The 25,023-nt window shown below is 41.9% G+C and overlaps 1 protein-coding gene across 1 annotated transcript in view; it reads left to right on the top strand.

Moving 5' to 3' along the window:
- The first annotated feature begins 2,826 nt into the window (after nt 1-2,826).
- LOC127526341 (gastrula zinc finger protein XlCGF57.1-like) overlaps nt 2,827-25,023 on the top strand; it is a 30,963-nt gene continuing 8,766 nt past the window's right edge. Inside the window, exons 1-2 of the mRNA XM_051921639.1 lie at nt 2,827-2,931; nt 20,198-20,513. Coding sequence (XP_051777599.1) covers nt 2,827-2,931; nt 20,198-20,513 — 421 coding nt within the window. The remainder of the gene's footprint in view (nt 2,932-20,197; nt 20,514-25,023) is intronic.

Genomic DNA, 25,023 nt, shown 5'->3' with positions numbered 1-25,023 from the left:
CACTTTCCTCCACCCTCACTGATTTTTTAGCATTTTGTGGACCATACAACAAAGGAAAACAAGACCCTGGACTTGCTGTGCATCAATGTTAAAGAGGCATATAACTCTGGTGCTTTGCCACCTTTATGCCAATCAGTCTGTAACTTGTTACAGCTCATACCCACATATAAACTCATTGTCCTGCAGCAGCCAATCACCACCAGGACCATTCAGGAATGGACAACAACGGCCGAGGAGGCACTGAAGAATGCCTTTGAGAACACTGAGTGGGATATGCTTTGTGAGTCACACAGCCAGGACACGGAGGGTCTCAGCCACTGTATCACAGATCACATCAAGCTTTGTGTAGATAACACAGTCCTAACAAAGGCAGTGTGCTGTTTGTCCAACAACAAACGATGGATCACAAAAAAATTGAAAGCCTAATGAATATGAAGAGGAGAACCTGCAGGTCTGGAGATAAGGATGAAATCAAGCGGGTGCAGTCAGAGCTGAAGAGCCGGTCCGTGAGTGGAAAGCCCACTACAGAGACAAACATGACCACAAGTTACAACAAAACAACATGAAGGAAGTTTGGAATGGGGTGAGGATCATCACTGGCAGCTGTAAAACATGCAGAGGAGAGTAACAAGCACAGAGCTAATGAACTGAAGCAGATCTTCAACAGGTTTGACTCATTCTTGTCAGTCCAGTCCTCCCCTAACACTGCAGGCCTCTATGTGCTCTGCAACTCAACATCAGTAAGACAAAGGAGCTGCTGGTGGACTTTAGGCACGTCAAAGAGCTACAAGTACCTGGGGGTTCACATGAACTATAAATTGGCTTGGTCTGACAACTAGTGATGGGAACTCCGGCTCTTTTCAAAGCTTCGGCTCTTTTGGATCGGCTCCCTTTAAAGAGCCGGCTCTTACGGCTCCCGAATGGCTCTTCGTTTAGTATCACTTGGATGCTTATATTTTAGCCTAATTAAGCAATTATGAATGGTTTGTGTATAAGCAATTTCTTATTCATTGTTTTCAGACATTACGTACTTTTATGCATTTTTTCATTACAATAAACACACAGTTACTATTGTTTAACATTTTGATAAAAGCTTTAAATGAACAACTTAACACAAAACCACAGCAAACAAATTAAATAAAGGCCAAACTCAACAACAACAACACAACACTATGACTCTTTGAATAAATGTTTTTAGGCCAGGTTGGCATTCAGAAATGCCAGATGCCTCAGCTAAGATGGGCTGATGCGATTTCTCCTGTCCGTGATTATTTGTTCTGTTTTTGAGAAGACTCTTTCTGAGGGGACCGATGTAGCGACAATGCAAAGTCTTCCTACCATTACCTCAACCAGGCGTGGGTAGACTGCAGCCTTGGCCTGCCACCAGCTCAGTGGGTCTTCAGATCTTTGGATGAGGGGCTCCTCAAGATAGGACCTCAACTCCAGCATAGCATCAGCTGTGGGATTTCTCCTTGCAGTGTCTCCTGTTGCTCTTTCGTCAAAGAGCCTCCACACAACAGAAGATAGTGGTTCCTGTGAACACGCACCTGCTCCAATTTCTTCCTCTTGGCCCTTTGATGGAGGAGCAGACAGGCTGCTGGGGTTGCATCTTGCTGCTGCTGCACTTATTCTTTGAAATGCCTCATCCACAGCTCTCTTGTCATTAAATGCTACCTTTTTTCCAGAGCAGTCGTTTCTGAAAGCACAGTGTTGTACTCCATCCTCAGGTATATAGTTATGGAATAAATTGTTTGGGACAAAGTTTTTCTGCTAGGGAGAACATACATGGGGTTTAAGGCCTGTACAAAAGTTGTAAATCCTCTGTCCAGGCCCGGCCTTAGGTATTATGGGGTCCTAGGTGAAAGGGGGGTCCAGAAGCCCCCCTGGAAGCTCTGTGAAATGCGTGAAAATTAGACCAAGGAGTCGATCCGGGGCCCCCCGGACCCTAGGCGGTCGCCTACTTCGCCTATGCCTAAGGCCGGGCCTGCTCTGTCCTCCACAATGGAAAATGGTTAAAAGTCGCTAGCTATCATTTTAGCCAGCTCCTCATCGACACTTATTTGTTTGTTTGGCGTCATTTGTTTTGGAATAAATGTGCTTCTTTTGGTTTGAACTAAAGACTGTGTTATACCTGCAGTTTTCGGTAAGACAGTGGATGCTGCAGCAGAAGTACTTGGTTATTTTCCAGGGTCTGTGGATGGCAGGAGAGAGGGCACGCTCTCCTCCAGTTGCACGGATGGGTGGGTGGTTCTTATATGTCTGTGCTGGTTTGTTGTTGACCCTGCTCTAACGGATATTTTCATATTACAAATTCTGCACTTAGCTTTGCAGTCTCCAATATCACTGAAATGCAGCCAGATGCTGCTTCTTTTTCGGCTTTCACTCATTTCGTCACTCATCTTTTTTTCTTCACGATGCGCTTGCATTTAAATCTGGCTCCTTGTCTGTCGCAGCGCGTCTGCCCCCCTTCCTTCTTTCACATAATGGTACGATCCTAGTCCGATATGTTGTTCGTGAACGAGCCGGCATTATGAGCCAATGTTCTGTGCGCCCATATAAGTAAAGTCCCGCCCCTGCCGAATGGATTTTCAGCAGAGCTGAGCAGGAGCGGCTGAAGCTTCGGCTCTGCTCGACGGGCATCGGCTCCTCTCGTTCGCGAACGACACATCACTACTGACAACACAGTGGCGCAGGTCAAAAAGGGCCACAGCACACCGAACATCCTAAAGAGACTCCGGTCTTTTGATGTATGAAGTAAGTTGATTGTCGGTGCTTTAGAGTAAAAATGGGACTCGACCGAGTGAAGTGAATCAGAGACAATCAACAATGAACAGCAACAGCATGTGGGAAGCCACAGGGGGATTAACTCGAGTAAAGATCGCTGCTGAAGAACACGAACGCGCCGCGCGCCCGTCACTCAAGTCGCGTGCGGTATGTCTAAATGAAGCGAATTAAAACTCACACATATCTAAAGTGCGCCTTCAAAATCCGGAAAACGTTCTAACCTCGTTGAAACTCCTTCCTTACCCCAACCGGTCTTCCTCTCGTGCAGCTGTCGCTACAATGGCTTCAGTAGCCGTCGCCCTGGCTGACGTCAGCCGCACGCGACCATAGCTACACGTGACAGTTTGCTAAACAGTTGAAGGCGAAATTAAAACGTTGATTTGAAGAGGAGGTCAGACTAGGATTACTATGCATGTTCACAACCTTTTGATTGCGAGCACTTAGGGATGGGCGGAGGGTCAAAAGCCTTATGATTTATGCGTATGCGTGGAGCTTTCAACTGTATCAGAGCGCGCAGGACTCTGATCGCGAGTTCACAGTATGGAAGCATAAATAAATTATTATAAAAGTCACAGCGAATCCCCCGAGTCACGTTACTGCGGCAATAACTGGCGACGGTCGTCGAGTCGTTATATGAAAATACCGCAAATGTTAAAGCGAAACTTATAAAGCTGGTCAGATGACTTTTTAAACTATTGTAGCAAACGGCATTTACAAAACTAAATATTTCGAGAAAATGCGTACATACATAAAAGCGTGCCTGACGTTATCCACGACTTGACTGAACTGCGCTCTCGTGTCTGTCTGTCGGATATTCTTGTCAACATTCTAACCACGCCCACTTCGTGACGCGCCTTGTTATGAATTGTGCGGCGTCTCCTTACTGAACGAAACAAGTTTGAAGTACAAAGCATCGAGAAGAGGCGGTCAGACACTTTGTGCTAAAAGGTTCATCTTTAATAAAACAACTGATTTTTCTCTGATTGTCATTAATTTCCATATTAAGTAAATCCAAATTCAAAAAATATATATACAAAACAAAAATAATAATAAGAAGAAGAGTTTCTCATAAAATGCATGGAGGAACCATATTTTCATAACGGAAATGTATTTATTTATTGTACAAGCATGAAAAATACATGAACTGTAGCCCCACGCTTAAAAATAAAGGTGCCAAAGTGATTGTTCCGAGTGATGATGTAAAGGAGTCATTGTTAGTTTCCAAATCCATACTGTATGAAGGTTCCGGGAAGAACTTTTGATTTAGATCCATAGATCCATCCATCCATTTTCCAACCAGGGTCCAAACAGGGTCACGAGGGTCCGCCCGAGCCAATCCCAGCCAACACAGGGCACAAGGCAGGGAACCAATCCCAGGCAGGGTGCCAACCCACCGCAGGACACACACAAACACACCCACACACCAAGCACACACTAGGGCCAATTTAGAATCGCCAATCCACCTAACCTGCATGTCTTTGGATTGTGGGAGGAAACCGGAGCGCCCGGAGGAAACCCACGCAGACACTGGGAGAACATGCAAACTCCACGCAGGGAGGACCCGGGAATCGAACCCAGGTCCCCAGGTCTCCCAACTGCGAGGCAGCAGCGCTACCCACTGCGCCACCGTGCCACCAGATCCATAGATCGATCTATCTATCTATCTATCTATTTTATAGTGCCTTTCCACTCTATATATCTGTCTCACTATTATGTATATATTATGTATATCCACATTACTAACCGAGAATGGTAAACCGGATGGACGCAGGGACATCCGGCAATGGGCCGTGGACGCAAAAGACGTACTGCGCAGGCGCCCCACAAATCCCCCCCCCCCCGCAAGCAATGGGAACCGGATGGAATGCAACGTAAAATAAGAAATGAGGCGTCGCGCACAGAAAAAAGGAGTCAGACCACAGAAAAAAGGAGTCAGACGCCGGCGCCGCACGAAACCCATTGCACACGAAACGGGACACACACAAAGAGGAGGATTCAACAAGCCCCTAGCACACAAAAAAAAAGAAGCCGCGAGCACCACACAAAGCCCGTTGGGCACGAAACGGGACAGACTACGGCCATAGGACACGAAACGTACACAAAAACGATGATTCAGACCCTCGACCACAGTAACATAAATAACAAATGACACACAAAGCCCCATTTCTAAATGAACCGTCCGTATTAAACATACGTCATCTCAACACGTTCACACTATGCAGCATAAGTGGATCTCATTACAATGAGGCACTATTAACCGTTCAACCGCAGAAAAGGCTCCATATTAACAGTGAGTGCGATCCTCCTTATTACTTATCCATATTTCTAACGCTGAAGAACAAACAATTCATGAATTCACGATCACGGGTACAAAACGATACGGCTCGGGTAACGGGACCAAACACACGAACCCGCATGAAAAAAAACAATACACGTCGGCTACAACGCGCTTCTGAAACTCTGGAAGAAAAAATGCTCAACTAACACAGTTACAGAAACGAACCCAAATGGACAGACACACTGAACGTAGACGCATGCAGCGCACGTCTCACAGTGCTGCATCGAAACAGGCACGGGTTCAAAACGAAACACCTCCCGTCTCAGACATACAGAAATGGCAGCGAAGGGACAAAATAAATAAACGCAGACGTCTACACCGCGCATCTGGAATGCCGGAAAACAAGCAGGCAAGGCTCCAAAAAGAGAAAGCTCAACTGACCGACATACAAAAACGGGCAAGGCTCAATACAAACAATGCACGCCGTAAACTACAACGGGCTTCTCACACAGCACAGGCAAATCATTTACACCTCCAAAACAACACGTCCCAAATACTGGACATACAACGACGCGCCTCTCAAACGGCACAAGCAAAACATACACGTCACGGACATCAACGACAGACACCTGCTAAACGCTTGCGCCAGTTAGCTGACAACACGTTCAATAATGAGTCCACTATTCAAGAAAATTCATTGGGATTAATGAATGTAATTTGCAATCATTGTCATTCACTTAACTTCCCTGAAGAAACAACTGGCAATACAAGTAATGAATTTACACGTTGTTGTCAAAAGGGTCAAATTAGACTGCCTCCTTTACATTCATATCCTGAATATCTACAGAAAATTCTAACTAACAATGTACTTGAAAGTGAAAACTTTATGAACTGCATTAGATCCTATAAATCAGTATCCACTATGACCATGAACAGTGGCACTGCACATAACATTCGTCTTGCAAAACTGTTAATTATTGATGAATGTACAATGGCATCCAGTCACTTACTCAACACCATTCATAAACTTTTACAAACGTTGATGAATAATAATATTCTCTTTGGAGGAAAGGTACTTTTATTAGGAGGAGATTTTAGACAGTGCTTAGCTATTGTTCCACATTCCATGCGCTCAGCTATTGTTCAGTGCACCTTAAAATACGCAAACAATTAGCATTGCTTTCAAAAGATACAGTTAGTACAAAACATGCGATGTCCAGATCCAGATCATAACAATTGGTTATTACAACTGGGAGATGGTACACTCACCAATACAGATAGACTTCACCCAGATATTAGTACAATTCCTCAAGCCTTTATCTGCGACGACTTAGTTACAGAGACATTTGGAACAGCAATCTCATTAGACCAAATGCCCCTTTTAACACAACGCACTATATTATGTCCAAAAAATATTAATGTGGAAAACATAAATACCCAAGTCATTGCATTACTTCCTGGAGAGACACAACTCTTTCTAAGCTCTGACAAAGTTGACTCTGATCATGACAATGACCATCTTCATTGACCTTACAAGTTCTGACCTGCAATTACCTTTTACACTTAAACGGCGTGTACAAAGAAATTTTCCAATAACCCTTTATACTGTGCCACACACTTTATTGTTTGCTTTCTATTTGCATCATCTACACCTTCACACTATTCTATATCTCATTCATACATCACGCTCTTTGTCATTTCCCAACACCAGGGGTTGGCGAGCGAAGCGAGCAGGGGGCAGAGCCCCCTAGTATATTCATATATGTGATATAATGTATCACATTATGAATATATGAAGTAGATATGTGGAATCCCAATGGCTTCCTGATTTTAAAAGGTCTCTCCCTTCATCCAGTAACCACAGGCTAATTTCAGGTTTTCCTGACATCTCAGTGCCCTGCTAGGTAGTCTGATATTCTGTTTTGCCCTCACAGGGGCCTTTTTAACACTAGAATTACCAGAGCCTACGAAAAAACTCGTAAATCCGTCACACCTTAAATCGCGTCTTAAATCCGTTTGCACATCTCCGCCAGAGTCTTTTGTCATCTAAATGTGCTGATAAACACAAGCTACTAGCAGCCAGCTATTCCATCCCCCCACCGACTTAGAATGAACTTCTCCTAGCTCATGCCTTGCCTTGATTTGATTATCTGGGATTGAAGTGGAGTTTTAGAGTGGAAATAATATAGCGTTATTTGGAATACACGCATTTCATGTGTGTTCCGTTTCTATAGTAGTCTGTGCAAACACATTTTTAAAACAGAAATGTTTTTCATATTCTAATAGTAAATGACAAAATGTGGGCATAAACTATATAACGTATGAAGCCTGAAGTCCATATATCAAGAAACACTTTCACAAAAAGTACAAATAAGAGAACACGTGCGCTTTTATTCAAAAATATAACTGCACAAAAAAAAAAAAAAAGCCACGTTAGCATGCCACATTGATACTCTTACTACAACCGCCATGGTGGCGTAATGGTATCAGTTCCTGACTGGGAATCAGAGGGTGGTGAGTTCGATCCTGCACTGCTCCACTTCGAGAAGTGAACTACTCTTATTCTTACAATTGTAGAATAACAACATAAATTTGATTTCAGTCTGTAACAGCCGGTGTAACTTATGATACTGGGAAAGGTTAGCTTTTTTTTTTTTTTTTTAATTCACTTTTCATTCTCGCTGTCGCATTCAGAATCAATCCATACAACCCCATCTGACACAGCTGGTTTCAAATAAAGACGCTCTGCAGTGTACCACGATGCATACTAATGCCCCCCCCCCCCCAAAAGGGTTCTGACACACAAACGCTGGCGAAGCTGCCTTCTTCGTATCTCACCGTCACTTGATTTTCTTTTTATTCAGTGTTATTGAGTGTTCCTGCCAGTCCCCACATGTTTCTGTATGCTGTTATTCATTGCGAACAGGAACACACAGGTGGCCGGTTGCTGTGTTCTACAACATCCTTGACCTAGCAGCGATGAATGCACACGTACTGTATAAGGCATGCACGGGGTCCACTGAGAAAAGAAGAGTGTTCATGGCTCACTTTGCAGAGGATCTTCGTCGTCGCTTCTTACAGGAAAAGGCGATGGAAAAAGAAAAGAAGATACAGCATCAACAAACTTCCGTTCTAAGACCTCAGCTTCCCCCAGGGAAGAAAGTACAGTGTCAGGTGCTCATTCGCTGTAATAGGAACCATAGCACAGAGAAGTGTGTACACTGCAACAAGTACACATGTCGTAAATGTAGGAATGGCGGACCTTGGGTGTGTGGGAACTGTCAATATTTGAATGTGATGATTTTATATAGCACGGATTGGAAATCAGCAGTTCTTAACATTGCACCACGCCAGCTGTCGTATCAACCACCAACTGTAACTTGCTTTCTTTATTCTTCGGTTATAGTCTTGAATAAAAGTGCACTTTTATTTATCTGAAAACAGCTGTGTCAGATGGGGTTGTATGGATTGATTCTGAATGCGACAGCGAGAATGAAAAGTGAATTAAAAAAAAAAAAAAGCTAACCTTTACCAGTATCATAAGTTACACCGGCTGTTACAGACTGAAATCAAATTTATGTTGTTATTCTAAAATTGTAAGAATAAGAGCAGTTCACTTCTCGAAGTGGAGCAGTGCGGGATCAAACTCACCACACTCTGATTCCCAGTCAGGAAATGATACCATTACGCCACCGCGGCGGTTGTAGTAAGAATGTCAATGTGGCATGCTAACGCGGCTTTTTTTTTTTTTGTGCAGTTATATTTTTGAATAAAAGCGCACGTGTTCTCATATTTGTACCTTTTGTGAAAGTGTTTCTTTGATATATGGACTTCAGGCTTCATACGTTATATAGTTTATGCCCACATTTTGTCATTTACTATTAGAATATGAAAAACGTTTCTGTTTTAAAAATGTGTTTGCACAGACTACTATAGAAACGGAACACACATGAAATGCGTGTATTCCAAATAACGCTATATTATTTCCACTCTAAAACTCCAGTTCAATCCCAGATAATCAAATCAAGGCAAGGCTTGAGCTAGGAGAAGTTCATTCTAAGTCAGTGGGGGGATGGAATAGCTGGCTGCTAGTAGCTTGTGTTTATCAGCACATTTAGATGACAAAAGACTCTGGTGGAGAGGTGCAAACGGATTTAAGACGCAATTTAAGGTGCAACGAATTTACGAGTTTTTTCGTAGGCTCTGGTAATTCTAGTGTTAAAGCCTAAAGAACCCACTTGATATGTAGATGAATGAAATGGTTCATGTTCAAGCAGTGGTCTATGAGGAACCACACATCCCAGTAAAGTGCCATTATTATTATTTTAAGAGTGCCCAGTCCTATTAGTAAGTCTTTTATAAGATATTTCACTCTCCTTTGTACACAAGGTGTAATTCTGGGGAGGTCCGAAAATTTAAAGTCCACCTTATGAGAAGGATTTAGGAAGCTATCGACTTCCCGATGGTGTTCAGGTTATATAGCGCCTTGATGTGTGGAGTTCAAGTCACAGGAGGTTCTGCTCACACTTTGTAACACACTGGTGAGACCTCATCTGGAGTCCTGTGCACAACACGGTTATTCAATTACAAATTCAGTTGGGTCAGATTTTAAAACCAAGAAATTTAGCTGGGCCAGACATTTTCAGTGGCCAGTAAACAACAGACACATTTTAAACCAACACAAATGAATGTGCTGAAAAACAAGTCATGTTTATTCATTGTTACTCTTTAAATTTGGTCACATCTGGCACAGGCACATCAAAAAGAGCATTAAAAACAATTTAAAAGCTACAACTGAACAGAATCTGAAGTATTAGCAATGCTGTTTGTTTTTTTTTTCAACTTCTGAAATTAAAACATATAAACATTTTGCTCACAAATGACCCAGGTGTATTTCAAAGTTCATGAAATCAAAAAAAAGTCCACAGTATTAGCAATAACATTTGTTTCCCTTTTGAAATAAAATAAATATTTTGGTCATATATGACCCAGGCACATCACAAAGTGTATTTAACAGATTAGCCAAGCACTATCACTGCTCTCAAAGCTCTCAGCGCTGTGGCAGGCGGCTGGCGTCCATGCCACACTGTATTCAGGGGGCGCAGCCCTGGACACTACAATACCTCCCCCTGGATGCTGTAATTGGGACTCCTGATCCCATGTGGGCAGCATATACATCACACCGGAAGTGCAGCCGGAACTCGGTGATCAAGCACCTGGAGCACTTCAGGGTGAACTATAAAAGGAGCCAGCGACCACCACTCAGCGGCCAGAGTCGGGTGGAGGAGGACAAGGTTGCTTGGAAAGAGTGGTGGTACTAAGGAGGAAGAGAAAGTGCGGTGCATGAGTGGTGTGCTTGTGTTTGGGATTTTGTATTGCCTGTGGGTTACGGGGAAGACGTGCGCCCACAGGGGAAGAAAATGAAAAGTATTTGGTTTATTTTACACTTGCCTCCCATGTCCAATCTGTTTCGGGTTGGGCACTATATAGCATCTTCTTACAGTGCACAAAGCCATGACAAGTAATAACAGCGACTAACACACGTGAATACAATGGCTACTGCACTCTGAGGGGACACACAGGAGGTTTGTTTAAATCACCACCTGAGTGACTGGAATCCCCCTGTGCCCACCCACCTACCACTGCTGTTCATTGGTATCTGCGGTTCACTTCACGTGGCTGAGTCCCAAATTTTAGTTTGTAGCACCCAGTCACACCGCCGGCTCCTATTCATTCCTGTCCTTGTATTCCTTTAATCGTTTCCTTCTCGAATCGCCGAACTTGAGTAGACGGCCATTCCACACGTACAGCGCTTTGATTTCTGCCTTTGTTTCTCCTTTGTCACTCTGTGGCGTCCAGTTCAAAGACAGTCACGTGGGTGGTGACCAGTTTATTAACATAAAGGTGGCGGTACGCATACATTGCATTCAGATCAAGTCTGAAGGACTGTGAAGGTACACAGAGGCCATGACTCCTAGCGCTACATGTTGGTTTATTTGTCGCAAACACATAACGTTTTAAAATTTGAAATTGACAAATTGTCAAGTATAATTATAATAATAATTCTTTACATTTACAGAGTGCTTTACTTACAACTCAAACTGCTTTACAAACTTTACATAAGGAGGTCCCAGGACACGAACCCATGATCTCCTTAATGGCGTCAGTGGAGCTACCATTGTGCCACTTGCACTGGTGACCTGTACTACATAATATTGTGCTTGATAGTTTAAAGTTACAAATACAGAATTTCCAAAATCAAAGAATATCAACCTTATGTTGGACAGGTGGTCACAGTATCATAGACTACTAACCCCACCTCGAGTTACACAAAAATGCACTGCATTGTGGGTTGAATGTTGCTGGACTACACAGACTGTTGTATTCATGTTCTGTACTATTGTAGGAATTCATGGAGGAATTTCTGAACGCTTACAAAATGTGTCTTTCTCAGTTTGTCTCTGAGTTTCTGGTTGGACCACTGGCTGGGCAATCAGAGGTTGCTTCTGGACTGCAGGTGGCCAGCGGACTGCCATTTTAATATGCCGGGAGTGCAGTTTTGTTCTCCAGGCTACAAAAAGGACATAGCAGCTCTAGAAAAGGTCCAGAGAAGAGCAACTCAGCTGATTCAGGGCTAGAGGGGATGAGTTATGAGGAAAGAGCCTTTACAGTTTAAACAAAAGAAGATTAAGAGGAGACCTGACTGAAGTGTTTAAAATGATGAAGGGAATTAGTCCAGTGGATCAAAACTGTGACTTTAAAATGAGTTCATCAAGAACATGGGGACACACTTGGAAACTTGTTAAGGGTCAATGTGGGACAAACATTAGGAAGTTGTTCTTCACACGGAGAGCCACAGAGACATGGAATAAGAGACCAAGTAGTGTGGTGGGTAGGAGGACTTTAGGAACCTTCAGAACTCGACTTGATGTTATTTTAGAAGAATTCACCAGATGGGACTGACAAGCTTTGTTAAGCTGAATGGCCTGTTCTCGTCTGGATTGTTCTGATGTTCCTGTGCTGTGTGACGTCCTGCCAAAGCTGCAGCATGTTGTCTGTGTGGACTCTTTAACTGTATGTAGTGGCATAAATGTTTGAGTAGCCGGTTGTTGACAATCACATTCCTTCATTTCATTTTCTTTTCCATTAGTGCTCGACATGAATGCTTCATCAGTACTGTGAAGTTCTCATGAGCCGGACATGGAAACTGAACCTGTTTATAGCGAGACATGCGTTGACGACATGGCACTTATTCACCTTTTCAGATCTTCTTCAGTAGCTGTTCTCATTTTTATATATGGTCTCTATTTTTGATTAGACTTCTCCAATGGAGGTTTTGCTGTATTTTTTATGACCAGTGCTTTATTGTAACGTGCTATCTGTCGAGCCGTGCTGTTTAGGATTACTGCACATGCTCACAGCGTTAATAATTTATGGAGTGTGTGATATCATATCTGAGTTGATGTGACGCACTGCACATGTGCTTAATGAAGAAAATAAAATAAACTCCACTTTACGACATGGCCCGATCTGAACTGAGCATACTGATCCTCCGCTGACAGGGCTGTATTGTCAGTTCAGTTCCATATTAGTTGACCATAATGAGAATATTATGGAAATACTTTGTTGTTCTGCTGAGATTCATCATAGGCTGTGTCTTCAGGGCTTTATTAAGCAGGTTACTTTCCTAATTTTTATTACACAACAAAGAAAATTTACACATAAAAAGGATTAAAAAATAATACAGGGATGTTGCTGGATTCAAGCCCTTAATAGATTTTGGTGGCCCCATAAATATCTAATTCAAAATATAAACAATAATTAACTGTAAAATAAAATGTTATTTTTCAAAATGAAAGAAAATTTACAGTCAGATGAAAATAATGTTTTATTTGTATGCTTCCACTTTATTTACAGTATATTTGAAAAGTGTTCTCTTACTTTTTTCTGATTACAAAGTCTTTGATCAGATCCTCACTTTAAGGTGCTGATCATTCATTCAGATTGAGATGTCAGGGAGGCAACTGAAGATCTCGGCTGAAAGCAGTGGACTGTAAGAGAGAAATGAGAGGAGATCTGTGAGTCACCACCATTGAGGTGGTAGGAGAAGCCATGAGATGAAGTAACATTGACAAAGGAACAAATGTACAAGGAAAAGAATAGTGAACCCACACCAGTCCTTGAAGCACATCTGCAGAAATGTTCTGTCAAGAAGACAAGGAGTTGGACCAGGAGACACAAAAGGATTGGTCCAAGAGGGAGGATTTGAACCTGTTCAAAGCAGAGCCGCTTATTCCAATTTAATTAGGATAAGAGATAAGCAGGGGGTGGTGAACCATAACAAAGGCTGATGAACGGGCAAGGAGGATGAGGACAGAGGAGGAAGAAGGAGCTCGAGCAGATCTAAGAGCATTTGTGACTGAAAGCAGTGGAGTCTCAGTAGAGGGACCCTTGGAGAATCCACACTGAAGTAGATTTAGTTGATTATAGTCAGAGAGAAATGAAGAGAGGTGTTTATGAACTATGAGTTCTAGGGTTTTGGACAGAAATGGCAGAATGGACACAGGATGGTAATTCTCAAGGGCAGATGGGACAAGAGAGGGTTTTTGAGCATAAGGGTTCAACAAGACATCTTGAAATTAGTAGAGAAGATACCGGGGGTCAGTGAGGCGTTGAAAAGAGAAAAGATAAAGGGGATCAAAGAAGTAGAGATGGACTGTAGAAAGAGGTGAAGGAATGGGGTCCAGATCACCGGGGTCTAAAATGTCTGAGTCATGTACAGTATTGAAGGATGATATAGGAGAATGACACAGAGGAGACTCAGAAGATGTCGTTGTGGTCTTTTGGTGATTTTGAAAGAGAAGAAGGAAGCAAAATCATCAGGAGAGAATGACAAAGGTCTTGGAGCAGCAGGAGGACTTAAGAGAGACTTAAAGGTAGAGAAAAGGTGGTGAGCATTTCTTTCAGAGTATGCAATTAATAAGAATGTCTTTGCAGATAGCAGAGATACAGAGAAGAAAGAGAGGAGGGACCTATATTTATCCTGGAGGGATGGAAGTTTCTTATTATGAAATATATATATATATATATTGGAACCTCGGTTCACGAACGTCTCGGCACACGTACAACTCGGTTTACGACCAAAAAGTTCGCCAAACTTTTGCCTCTGTTCACGACCAAACACTCGGTATACGAACAAGCCAGGTTCCCTTTCGGTTTGTTAATGTTGAGCGCGAGCGCGCACACACGCACAGAGAGGCAGCGCAAGAGACAGAGGGCTGTACACACACACACACAGGAGCATGCGCGAGAGAGGCGTGTGCGCACACACACAGGAGCGCTCTAGACAGACACACTGTGAGCTGCAAAGCTGATCGCACCCCCAGAGAATACAGACGCCCCTGGGAAAAACCCTAAGAAACATGGACAGACTACCTTCACATTCCTCCTTTCCCTTCTTGCCGGCTCTGTCGCGTAATATGCCTCTCGTGCGGTGCTCCGCCTTCTTAAAAAGCCTGCAGGGCTTCTTTCAGTTTGTTAAATTGGTTGCTTGCTTCTCCTTCTTTCTCTCTCAGACAATCTGTGCTCCTGGTGGAGCTGTCATCTCTGACTTGTCATGGAGCATGTTTAAACTGTTGAAAAGAGACAAATGTTTGTTTGCAGTGTTTTGAATAAAGTTCCTTTTTTTCTACAACCTCCTGTGTCTCTGTGCAAATCTGTGACCCAAGCGTGACAACACACACAGGCGCTCCAGGCTCGCAAAAGAGAGACGCACGCACACACACGCTAGAGAGACACACACAGGCGCTCCAGGCTCGCAAAAGAGAGACGCACGCACACACACACAGAGCGATTGAGGGACGCATAAGTTAGAGAAGGCTTGTTTTTGTTTTCAGTCCTGTTTCCAGTGATCGGTTCGTAGCCTGCATTGTTGCAATGTTACTTTTCTTGGTGGTTTATTAAATTACGGATTTTTCAAATGTTCCTTTTTTCCCCTGTGCTTAAAACTCATTAAAAAAGGTGTTTTTAGCGAGAGCGGTTCCTAGCACTATAGCGCGAACTATTGCAGTGTTAGTTTTCTCTGTTGTTAAAGGTTTTCTTAGTGTTATTCAATGTTTTTACATTTAGTTTACCATTACGCTGTGCATTCTATGGTATAATTAACTATATTTGTGCTTAAAAACTAAAAAAATGTATATATTTACATACAGTTTCTACGGTCTGGAACGGATTAATTGTATTTACATACAATCCTATGGGAGAAATTGCTTCGGTTCACGACCAACTCGGTTTACGACCAGAGTTTTACAACGAATTATATATAAAATCATTGCTGCATTGAAAAACAAAAAAGACATGAATAACTAAATTTTACAAGAACTATTTACAGGAAATCTTACTGTAATTTAAAAAAAAAAACTCAGTTCATGATCACAAAAACAAACGGCCCAGTGGCAGCCCCAGACAAACGCTGCTTCTCCGATGACTTTATTGGTTTAATAGGCTCCTATAAGGCAGCAGGACACTGAGCCACCCAGCCTCTCTCCTGCTACAGCGTATTCTCGCTCAACTGGCACGTGACCCGAAATCGGAGACAGGATGACGTCATTCAATGCGACGGCTCCTGAAGCCACACTGCCACCGTCTCAAGGCTGTTGTTGATAGTTAGAAGTGTGATCGAGTTCAGAAAGAATCTCATCGGCAAGAGGCAGACAGTAAGTACTTTGGAGATGCGCTTTATGGACGTGTGAGTTTTCATTCGCTCCATTAGAATCACCGCGCGCGGCGAGTTTGTGTTCTTTAGCCCTCCGCTTAACTTTGCTCGTGTGAATCCTCCTGTGGCCACCCGCGTGCCATTGCTGTTCATTCGTATCAGCAGTTCACTTCACGTGGCTGAATCCCAAATTTTAGTTCGTAGCACCCAGTCACACCGCTGGCGCCTGTTCATTCCCCTCCGAGTGTTCTTTTGTCGTTTCCTTCGCGAATCGCCGGCATCGAGCAGACGGCCATTCCACACGTAAGACGCTTTGATTTCTGCCTTTGTTTCTCTTGTCACTCCGCGGCGCTCAGTTCTGACAGTTGCGGGGTTGATGATCGTCCGGACATTGAAAGAGCGGTAAGGAGTCCCTCGGGCAACTTTGTGTTCCTGCCTTACAGTTCTGTCAGAAAGAATTTGATTCTCAGTCTGTTTTTTAAGTCTCTATGCAGTTTCAATGTCTGCTCTTTTATTCTTATTTTCTTCACTTCTGTAAAGATTCTCAGGTTTAGTGGCCTGGCAAATCTAACTTGTCTTGGTGTGGTTGTGGACTTGAATGTGAGTGGACCCAATGATGGTCTATAGCTGGCTCCTGCCCTGTACAGGTACTCTGGTTTTCTTCCTATACCCAAATAACTTTTTGTTTTGCACTGGACCACGGTGGTGAGGTGGGCTGTGTGGGTCACCTCTTTGTGCCACTCTTAGGTGAACTGTCAGGACTGGCATTCCTCTTCTGCACAAGACCCACTTTCATTTAATTTGAATATTCATGAAGGTCAATAATAAGCCGCTTTTACTCTGGTCCAACCCCCTTTTTGGGTTACACATAGCAAACTGGTCCTTCAGAAGCACAAATGGAGCATTAAGAGAGACTGAGGCACACAAGGCCTCCACCGTGACAATCTCACAATACTAGGAGGTGCTGCTGTTTAATTGGAGTTTATTAATGTGTTAAGTACTAAAATATTTGTGATGTGTGCAGAGTGTACTTAAACAAGATGAAGCTGATAAACTTGAAACTTGTTTCAAAGTTGTTGGTAATGACAAAGTTGTTTTGAAGAATGTTTTTGTCCTGGAGCATGTCAGATTTGCCAACCACAGTCGCTGATCTCATCACCTGACCACATTAATTTAAATGACCATTCAGCAGAGTCGTGCTCAGCCCTGTTTCTAACAGCCAATAGCATGCTGCTGATGACGTCTGTGGTGTACAAAGGGTTAACAGCTGTAGCTCTTCAGCAGCAATCTTCACCATTTATTTTATTTTTTCCCCTTTTGTTTTGCTATCTGAAACATGAAACGACAGAAGGAGGAGCATCTCTTACTTTTGTTAGGTTCAAAACCTGCAGTTTCTTATTCCTCTTCACTTAACTCTATGCCTTCTACTTCAGGGAAACATTCACTGGTTGTCTGCTCTCCTGCACACACAGTCTGCCCCTAAGACTAAAAACAAAATCAAACCTGTTTAAATTTATCTTAGCGAGTCGCAGGTTAGTTGAAGTCAGACATTGGGTGTCTCACATTAGGCGGCCATCTTTACAGGGACACACCGCCAACTGCCTCCATCTTGCTAAGATTATTTAAATGAAGGCTGTGATTTAAATAATGGTTTTGGATTTTGTAAGCTTGGTGCAGTTTCACATTAGACAAGTTGACCAGCGATTTTAAGTTCCTCCTTCATATGCCCCTGTTTATTAACATAATCCTGAGGCTCAACTTGTATAAACCTTCCTTAACATTAACTATTAACAAAATTCCAGTACCCTAACATTATTGAATGGTCAATCAAAGTAGTGAATACTGTTGACACACAACTGTGCAAGATGGCCTTCTTCTTCTTCTAACCAGATAAGAGCTGAGAGTGTAGATCAGGGGTGTCGAACTCCAGGCCTGGAGGGCCGCAGTGGCTACAGGTTTTCATTCTAACCCTTTTCCTAATCAGTGAGTAGTTTTCACTGCTAATTAACTCCTTTTCCCTTCATTTCAGTAGCCCTGTTTTTAAGGATTCAGTCCTCTGAATTGATTTGTTTCTTCATTAAATGGCAGCCATACAGAAATGAGACATGAAACGAGCCAACAGATGACCAGCTAAACTGGGATTTCAAACTCCAACCAGTCTCTTAATGAGAAGCTGATTCTTGCTGTTAATTAAGCCCGTTATTTAATTCAATGGCTTGTTGCTGCTCTCATTCTGCCACAGAAGACATTTCCAAATCTGTTGACTTTTCTGTTTTTTCTGTCATATGGTGGCTTGTTTGAGGTCTCATTATTGTTTGGCTACTAATTAAAGAAAAAGAGACAATTAAGGGGCCTGAGTCAAGTTAATTAAAACTAAAGCAGAAGAAGTTAATTAGCAGTAAAAACGGCTCACTAATGAAGAAGATGGTTAGAATGAAAACATGCAGCCACTGCGGTCCTCAAGGACCGGAGTTCGACACGTGTGGTGTAGATAAAGAAGAGGAGATAGTTAGCTGTAGCACTCTCTCTCATCCTGGGGTGTATGTCTCACCTGAACAAATCTCTGCAGGTGATCCCTAGTCATACGTGTGACGACAGGTCATTTTCTAATCCTGGATTTATACACAAGCACTAACAATAACAAGGTGTCATTACTTTTGTAAGAAACATCTAAAGCAATTAAATAAATGCTGCTTAACAGGAGGTTTGAAATAAAGGATAAATGTTGAACTGACAAGTTTGATTTCACACTGGAAGCTTCAAAGCTGGTAAAAAGAAGGGGCAGATTTAGAAAATTAAAGCACGACTGTTTCCTTTTAGAAGCATCCATCCATCCATCCATTATCCAACCCGCTATATCCTAACTACAGGGTCACGGGGGTCTGCTGGAGCCAATCCCAGCCAACACAGGGTGCAAGGCAGGAAACAAACCCCGGGCAGGGCGCCAGCTCACCGCAGGGCACAGAAGCTTTTAGAATCAATAGCTCCCTAATTGGAATAAGTTCTTTTAAGTTCATTTTAAGTAACCAGAAACTATATAGATGTAATGTAAAAGTCGACATCCCACCCATAGTGATACGGTGGTACAAATCACATAAGAGGAAATAAATTAGCTTTCTTTAATGACGATTTACACGGCATAACAGATGAAAGGAAGCCATGACAACATTTTGTGTATAGTTTGTCATTTTCGTCACTGCGCTGAAAGGATTTTCCGGACAGATGACGTAATCTTCCGTCCATCGGCTTCGAAGTGTTTGGCTGTTGTCCAAGCCTTTTTATACTCGTTCCTCGACATGAAGGCCCTTCCTAGGTTTCCAAACAAGGAATGGAAAGGATTCAGTTTCATCTCTAACATACAGGAATAATACAATGCCTTCGCCGTTGTCCCCTTCATTCTCCAAACTGCTAGACTAGTGGTTTCTAAATGCTGACAGCCCTGTGTGCTAACTTTGGCCTGCACATGTGAATGAATTTATAAAATAATTTCTTGTACATAGCACAGTGACATTAAACTTACATTCGTGTTACAATGACAAGCTTGTGACATTTGATTTTTTGATTTAATTTGACTATTCTGTTAAATATTGCTCTTTAGTAATATTTTTTAACCAGCTAATGATGCAAATTTAAATCTCGCCATAGCAAGTGTTGCAATTCAAACAGAATGGGTCTGTGATTAACTAGACTTTAAAACCATGTTGTTAGTAAAACATCTTAAAGAGTTTTTATTTAAATGAAAGTATCCTGAATAATCTGGGAATTCAGTAATTCAACAGTATAATAATGTTTTGAATTTTAATTTTTAGTCTGGATTTTAAGCAGTGTTTTTTGACTACTCTCCGAGAATGATTAGAAATGTGCACATGCTAAGATAAATCAGACACTTCATGATATATCATTCTTTATAAACTCTGTGCTGAAACTCCCACCAAGATTGTAAACCCTACCTTGTGCTATTGCACTGGGGGTCTCCATCCCTGACCCACATTACAATTCAAGGCTTGCATTATATTTTGAGATTTATGAATACCAGAACTTCTTTAATGGGGGTTGGTTAGGGGGGCTTGGATAGGATTTCTGTGTTTGCTGTCATATCAAAGGGTATCCAACATTGTAAAATTGTGTTATATTAGTGTATCACATACAAAAGTCCTAATATCATAACATCCCTAATATCAACAGATGGTGCCGAGTCATAATGGTGTGTCGTAAAGCCATGACTCACTCCCTGAGACTGTTTCATATCTGGTCACCTGGTATGAAGATTGATTACTTACTCTGCCCATGTGGTCTCGGTGAATAACTTGACTTGGCTTCTTTCTTAACTGATGAGGACATAGAAAAATGGGACATAAATGTGTTACATTTGTATTGCACTTCTGAATTAATTAAACCCTGTGTTCTTTTTCTGTGTATAGAAGATGCCAAAAATGTATCCAGCTGGCCAGAAGAGTTTAGAGAAAGAATGTCAACGTGAAGAGGATGTCTCTGAAAAGAGGAACAAAAGAAAGGGTAGGACTAACATTCAGAGACCCCGCAAAATTATAAACCGTATCAAGGTGAAAGACTGTAATCCTCAATATATGGGCCCAGATGAAGACTTAAACAGATTGGGCTCCAGTTTGGGCAGACGCTGCTCCTTGAAGGACAGTAATGCCCACAAGCCGTCAGAATCCTTGAAGACTAACACAGTGAGGCAAGAGAAGAAATTGTGTCCAAATCAAACTGGAGAAGGTATGTGCTAAAATAAAATAAGGCAGTTATGATTTACCTGAAGGGTGCTTTCTTGCATTTTCACTCTGCCTAGAAACAAAGGGTTTTTTTTTTTTAAATACGGGTTTCATTTTTAAAGTATAAGGAACAGAAACAATTTAATCCTTTGGATTGAAATGAGGAGGCCTGGCTGAGTTGTTCTTGCAATTTTTTCAGTTCACAATTTCCTTGGTTTGGGTTGTATCTCTTTTTAATAATAATCACTAGCTTAATGTCTTTATTATGAAGAAAACCTTTTAATAGATTTTAGACAAATTAAAGAGAAGTCAAAGAAAAGTCAAATCTGTTTGTTTCTAACTTTCTTTAAAGAAACCCTTTCAAACAATAATGTATTGCCTTTTTACTTTCTCCATATGTTGTATTGTGGAGTAGACATGTCACCCTTTTTGACTGTTCAATAAATTTGCACAATTTAGACCCCTCTGAATGAAAGTGTTTCACGTCTGCCTGTGTGTAAGAATCTCTATGCATCAGTGGAGTGCAAAACCTGTGAATGGATAAACCAGTCCTGTTCACATTTATTATTATATATGCTGAAATTGCAAAGACTTTGTGAATTTGAAGAAAACTGGTTCACTGAACTTTACTGAGTTTTTTTCTTTTCTTGAAGAGACACAAACATAATTATTAAATAAAGCAGGATTTCATCTAAAATGTGTGAAACATTCTATGAAATGACTTTTAAAGGATTTTGATGTTTTTAGCCATTTCCTGTTTCCTGTCAATTCTGTTGCCGCATATGAACAGGGGCTGATCTTTGTGATGTGGTGATTTTTTTATTTTTGAAGTTTTTGAAAATACAAGTTGGTACAGTACTTGAAATCTTTTTGAAATTCTCATCCATTTTAGAGCAATAGAAAAAAATGATTCAGTTCAGGTAATTTTATTTTGTAGTCCTGTTCACTGAGTGGTGGCTCTAATAAATTCACAGATATGATCTAATGAAACATTTTACAAATGATTAATCACATAATGAGTTAAAACAGACAGGAAAACAAAGCCATTTCAAACTGATTAACATAAATGGAACAGAACAGTATCTGTCAATGAAAATCAAATATGAAGACAAACATGGAGTGAAGAAAAATGTCAGAATTAAAAGCACGATCTTCTCAAAATAAATACTATTCTGGTGCTGTATCAGTTTAAAAAGGGTCGCTATGTAGACTGATGTCTTGGGTCTCTAGCCGTACCTTTTGCCCAACTTTAACGATAGGAGTAGCCTTACATTTGCAATCAGGACATCATTTGGCTAAGAGCTTTTCAAAACGTTTTTGAGCCAAATTCAGCTTTTCACAATACTGTTAAATATGTAATTATTTAAAAACAGATGGAAAAGTGGAGAGGAAGGTGACTCAAGGAATCTAGAATGACAACCATACAGGCACTCAAATGGTGACATTGTAGGAGCAGAGTGAACTGGTACATTCCTAGCAGAGTCAGCAATGGGTAGAAAATCAACGCAGTCATCTTGATTAGGACCAATCAAACAGCACAAGTGTTTCTGTAGGCCTCTGTTAATTCTTTACATTTGCCCATTAGCTTCTGGCTGATAACCAAACATTTGAAGTTTTATAGAACAACCAAATCTCTGACAGAATAGTTTCTAGAAGCGAGAAATAAATGGAACACCACGGTTTGATACACCTTGATACAGAAAACCATAAATACTATCAGTCTTTTCTACAGGGTGGTCCAGATCTAATTATGCAGATACAGATCATCTGGGTGACTTTGATTTATGCAGGGACGATTCCAGTTCAGCGCAAAGACGATTCTTCATGTCGTCAGTTCACAAACTTCTTGATGGTCTGGGATTTTTCGGGTGATTTTCTATGTAATAAACTTAAGTTATAGTGTAATGAAAATTGCATAATTAGATCTCGACCACCCTATAGAAAGACACCTGCCAGTTGTTTAGAAGAACTGAATAAGATGCACACATTTCAAAACTCAATCTGCCTCCACAAAAATTGTATTAAAACCGTTGGAGGAAGGCATATCAGTAATAAAGTCCATGGTTTACTGCTTCCATGAACGTAATGGTACCGGAGCAGTCCAACATGTAGCTTGTATAATCCCAAACATCTTCATGCATACTTTTCCAACAAAAATTTGGCTGAAGTATCTTAAACTCTGTGGTCCGGTGACACAGTTCCAATATTTGCTTTTAAATGCTAGGAGGAACACACACACACACACACACACACACACAGCCTGAAAGAATGTATTTTGGGAAGACTCATCCTCTGTCATCCATCCATCCATCCATTTTCCAACCCGCTGAATCCGAACACAGGGTCACGGGGGTCTGCTGGAGCCAATCCCAGCCAACACAGGGCACAAGGCAGGAACCAATCCTGGGCAGGGTGCCAACCCACCGCAGCCCTCTGTCATTATATTATCAATTAATGGTAAGAATATACAGGTAAAATTCCGTTACAACGAACTCCTAGGGACCTAAAAAATATTTCGTTGTAACGAAAATTTTGTTGTATTGAGATTCTGTATTTGTTACTATAGTGCTTACTTTAACTTGCGTCCAGGCATTCGCAGTCAATTCCATACCTTCTTTTGCGTTAATTTTTAATCTTCTCCTGCCTACAAGTTATGCTGATGATAATTTTTCTCAGCATTTCCTTGTGATAAAACACTTTCAGGGTGAAAATGATGCCCAAATCGAATGGCTAAAGCACTGCTGTGCAGTTGGGTGGGAGGAATTCAACGTGAACATTATCTAAATTTGGAAGCATGTTGTGGGCAACACAGTTATCAATCAGGAGCCGAATCATCCTTCTTCGTATTGTGTCGTTTCTGAACTCTTGAGACCCTCCCCACCCAACGGGAACGACACACTGAGGTGCATCCCGAAGTGCGATTGCAGCATCTGTGGAAGATTGTTTGTCCATTGCCGGGGCAGGGTAACAACAGGCTCATAGCGCTGCAGTGAAGTGACACAGAAGCAAATCCGAAAAGATCAGAGTTGCACTATAAGTCCCTGTCTTGCACCCCAAAACACGAGGCTGAGTCTCAGTACTTTAGCAAAACCAGCTTTATTCAGCTTGAAACAGGAATGGCACACTTATTTATTGTAGCGTGATCTGCCACTCTGCTATACTCAGACACAGCAGTGACATGGCTGACGTGTGCTTTGTGCACGCTAGAAGCTGTTGAGAGTTTTTGGTCTGTTCTGTGGTGTGAGATTTAAATAAAAAAAATACATTTTGCTCTTAAAACTTGGGTTTTGGTTGCCGCTAAGGAACCGTGTGGGAATTTTTAAAGCTTTTTTCCCTTTAGAAGGGTTTTTTTTTTTGCTTTTTTTTCACCCACACAAGAGCAAAAGTAGCTGGGTGTTTGGAGGTGCGCTTGGAAAAGTTACTTGTACCTGTTTTTGTTTTTGTTATCTGTATTGGAATTAGCATCGAGGAGGTAGGGTAGAAAGCAACAGTAACTGATATCGGCATTTGTAAGCAAATAACCGCGTTGTCATAACAGCGTTTCCTTAGTTTAAAGGAAAAGGAAAAGAAAAAAAGGCTGCTGCTGACTTCAAAGCAGTAAAAGGCTCAGCAGTGCGCAGGTAAGCGGCCAGCGTTAAGACACCAAGCAGGCACAATCGGCTGTAGGAGCAAACAAGGTAGTAAAGTTTTATTTATTTTGTTTATTTTAGATTAAACAGTCCTTAGCGGTCCAGAGGTAGAACAGTAAGTGGTCGACAGCGTAAGGGTTCATTAATACGGGGAATACAAACAGTGCGAGTGGAGAGCTTATAAGAAAGAGGAGCGCAAAGGTAGGAGAAGAGACAGAGAAAAGTAAAGTTAACCTCGTAGACAAATAGCAGGCAGCTGAGCGGGAGAACAGTACAGGAGCTTAAAGGGAAAAGGTGTAAAATATCTGTAGTAGATCGTAGTTATACCATTTAAGTTAAGGAGCAGCCGAAAGAAGGAGAAATTTAATTAAAAAAAAAAAAAAACTTAAGGCAGTTTACTAATCCCAAATCAAATTTTAATAATGAGGCCCGTGCAATGCAAGTCCTGTTGGATGTTGGACTTTTTAGATGATGGTTTGGAAGAGCCAGTTGTCTATGAGGGCTACATCTGCAAGAGATGTCAGCTGATCCAGCACCTTGAGTTCAGGGTCGCTGAACTGGAGGAGGAGTTGGCTGAACTGCGTTGTAATAGAGAATTGGTGGACTTGGCCCAGGTGTCCTTTAGAGAGATAGTGTGCACCCCCAAGGTGGTGCGGGAGGAGATTCCAGACCAGACAGGTAGAAACAGGTGGGTCACGGTCACAAGGCGTAAGGCAAAGGGTGCACACTGTCTGGGGGCATCAACCCCAGAATTAGAAGTGGCAAACCGTTATCATGTCCTTGCGGAGCTGGATGGTGTCTCTGATAATTCTGAGGTGGTAGGCAGGGATGAGGAGCCCCAATGGGCCACCTCAAAACCAATTCCCAAAAAGAGAGAGGTAGTGA

The sequence above is a fragment of the Erpetoichthys calabaricus genome (assembly GCF_900747795.2).
Source record: "Erpetoichthys calabaricus chromosome 1 unlocalized genomic scaffold, fErpCal1.3 SUPER_1_unloc_14, whole genome shotgun sequence".
Lineage (NCBI taxonomy): Eukaryota > Metazoa > Chordata > Cladistia > Polypteriformes > Polypteridae > Erpetoichthys > Erpetoichthys calabaricus.
This window is presented reverse-complemented; position numbering and strand designations above follow the sequence as displayed.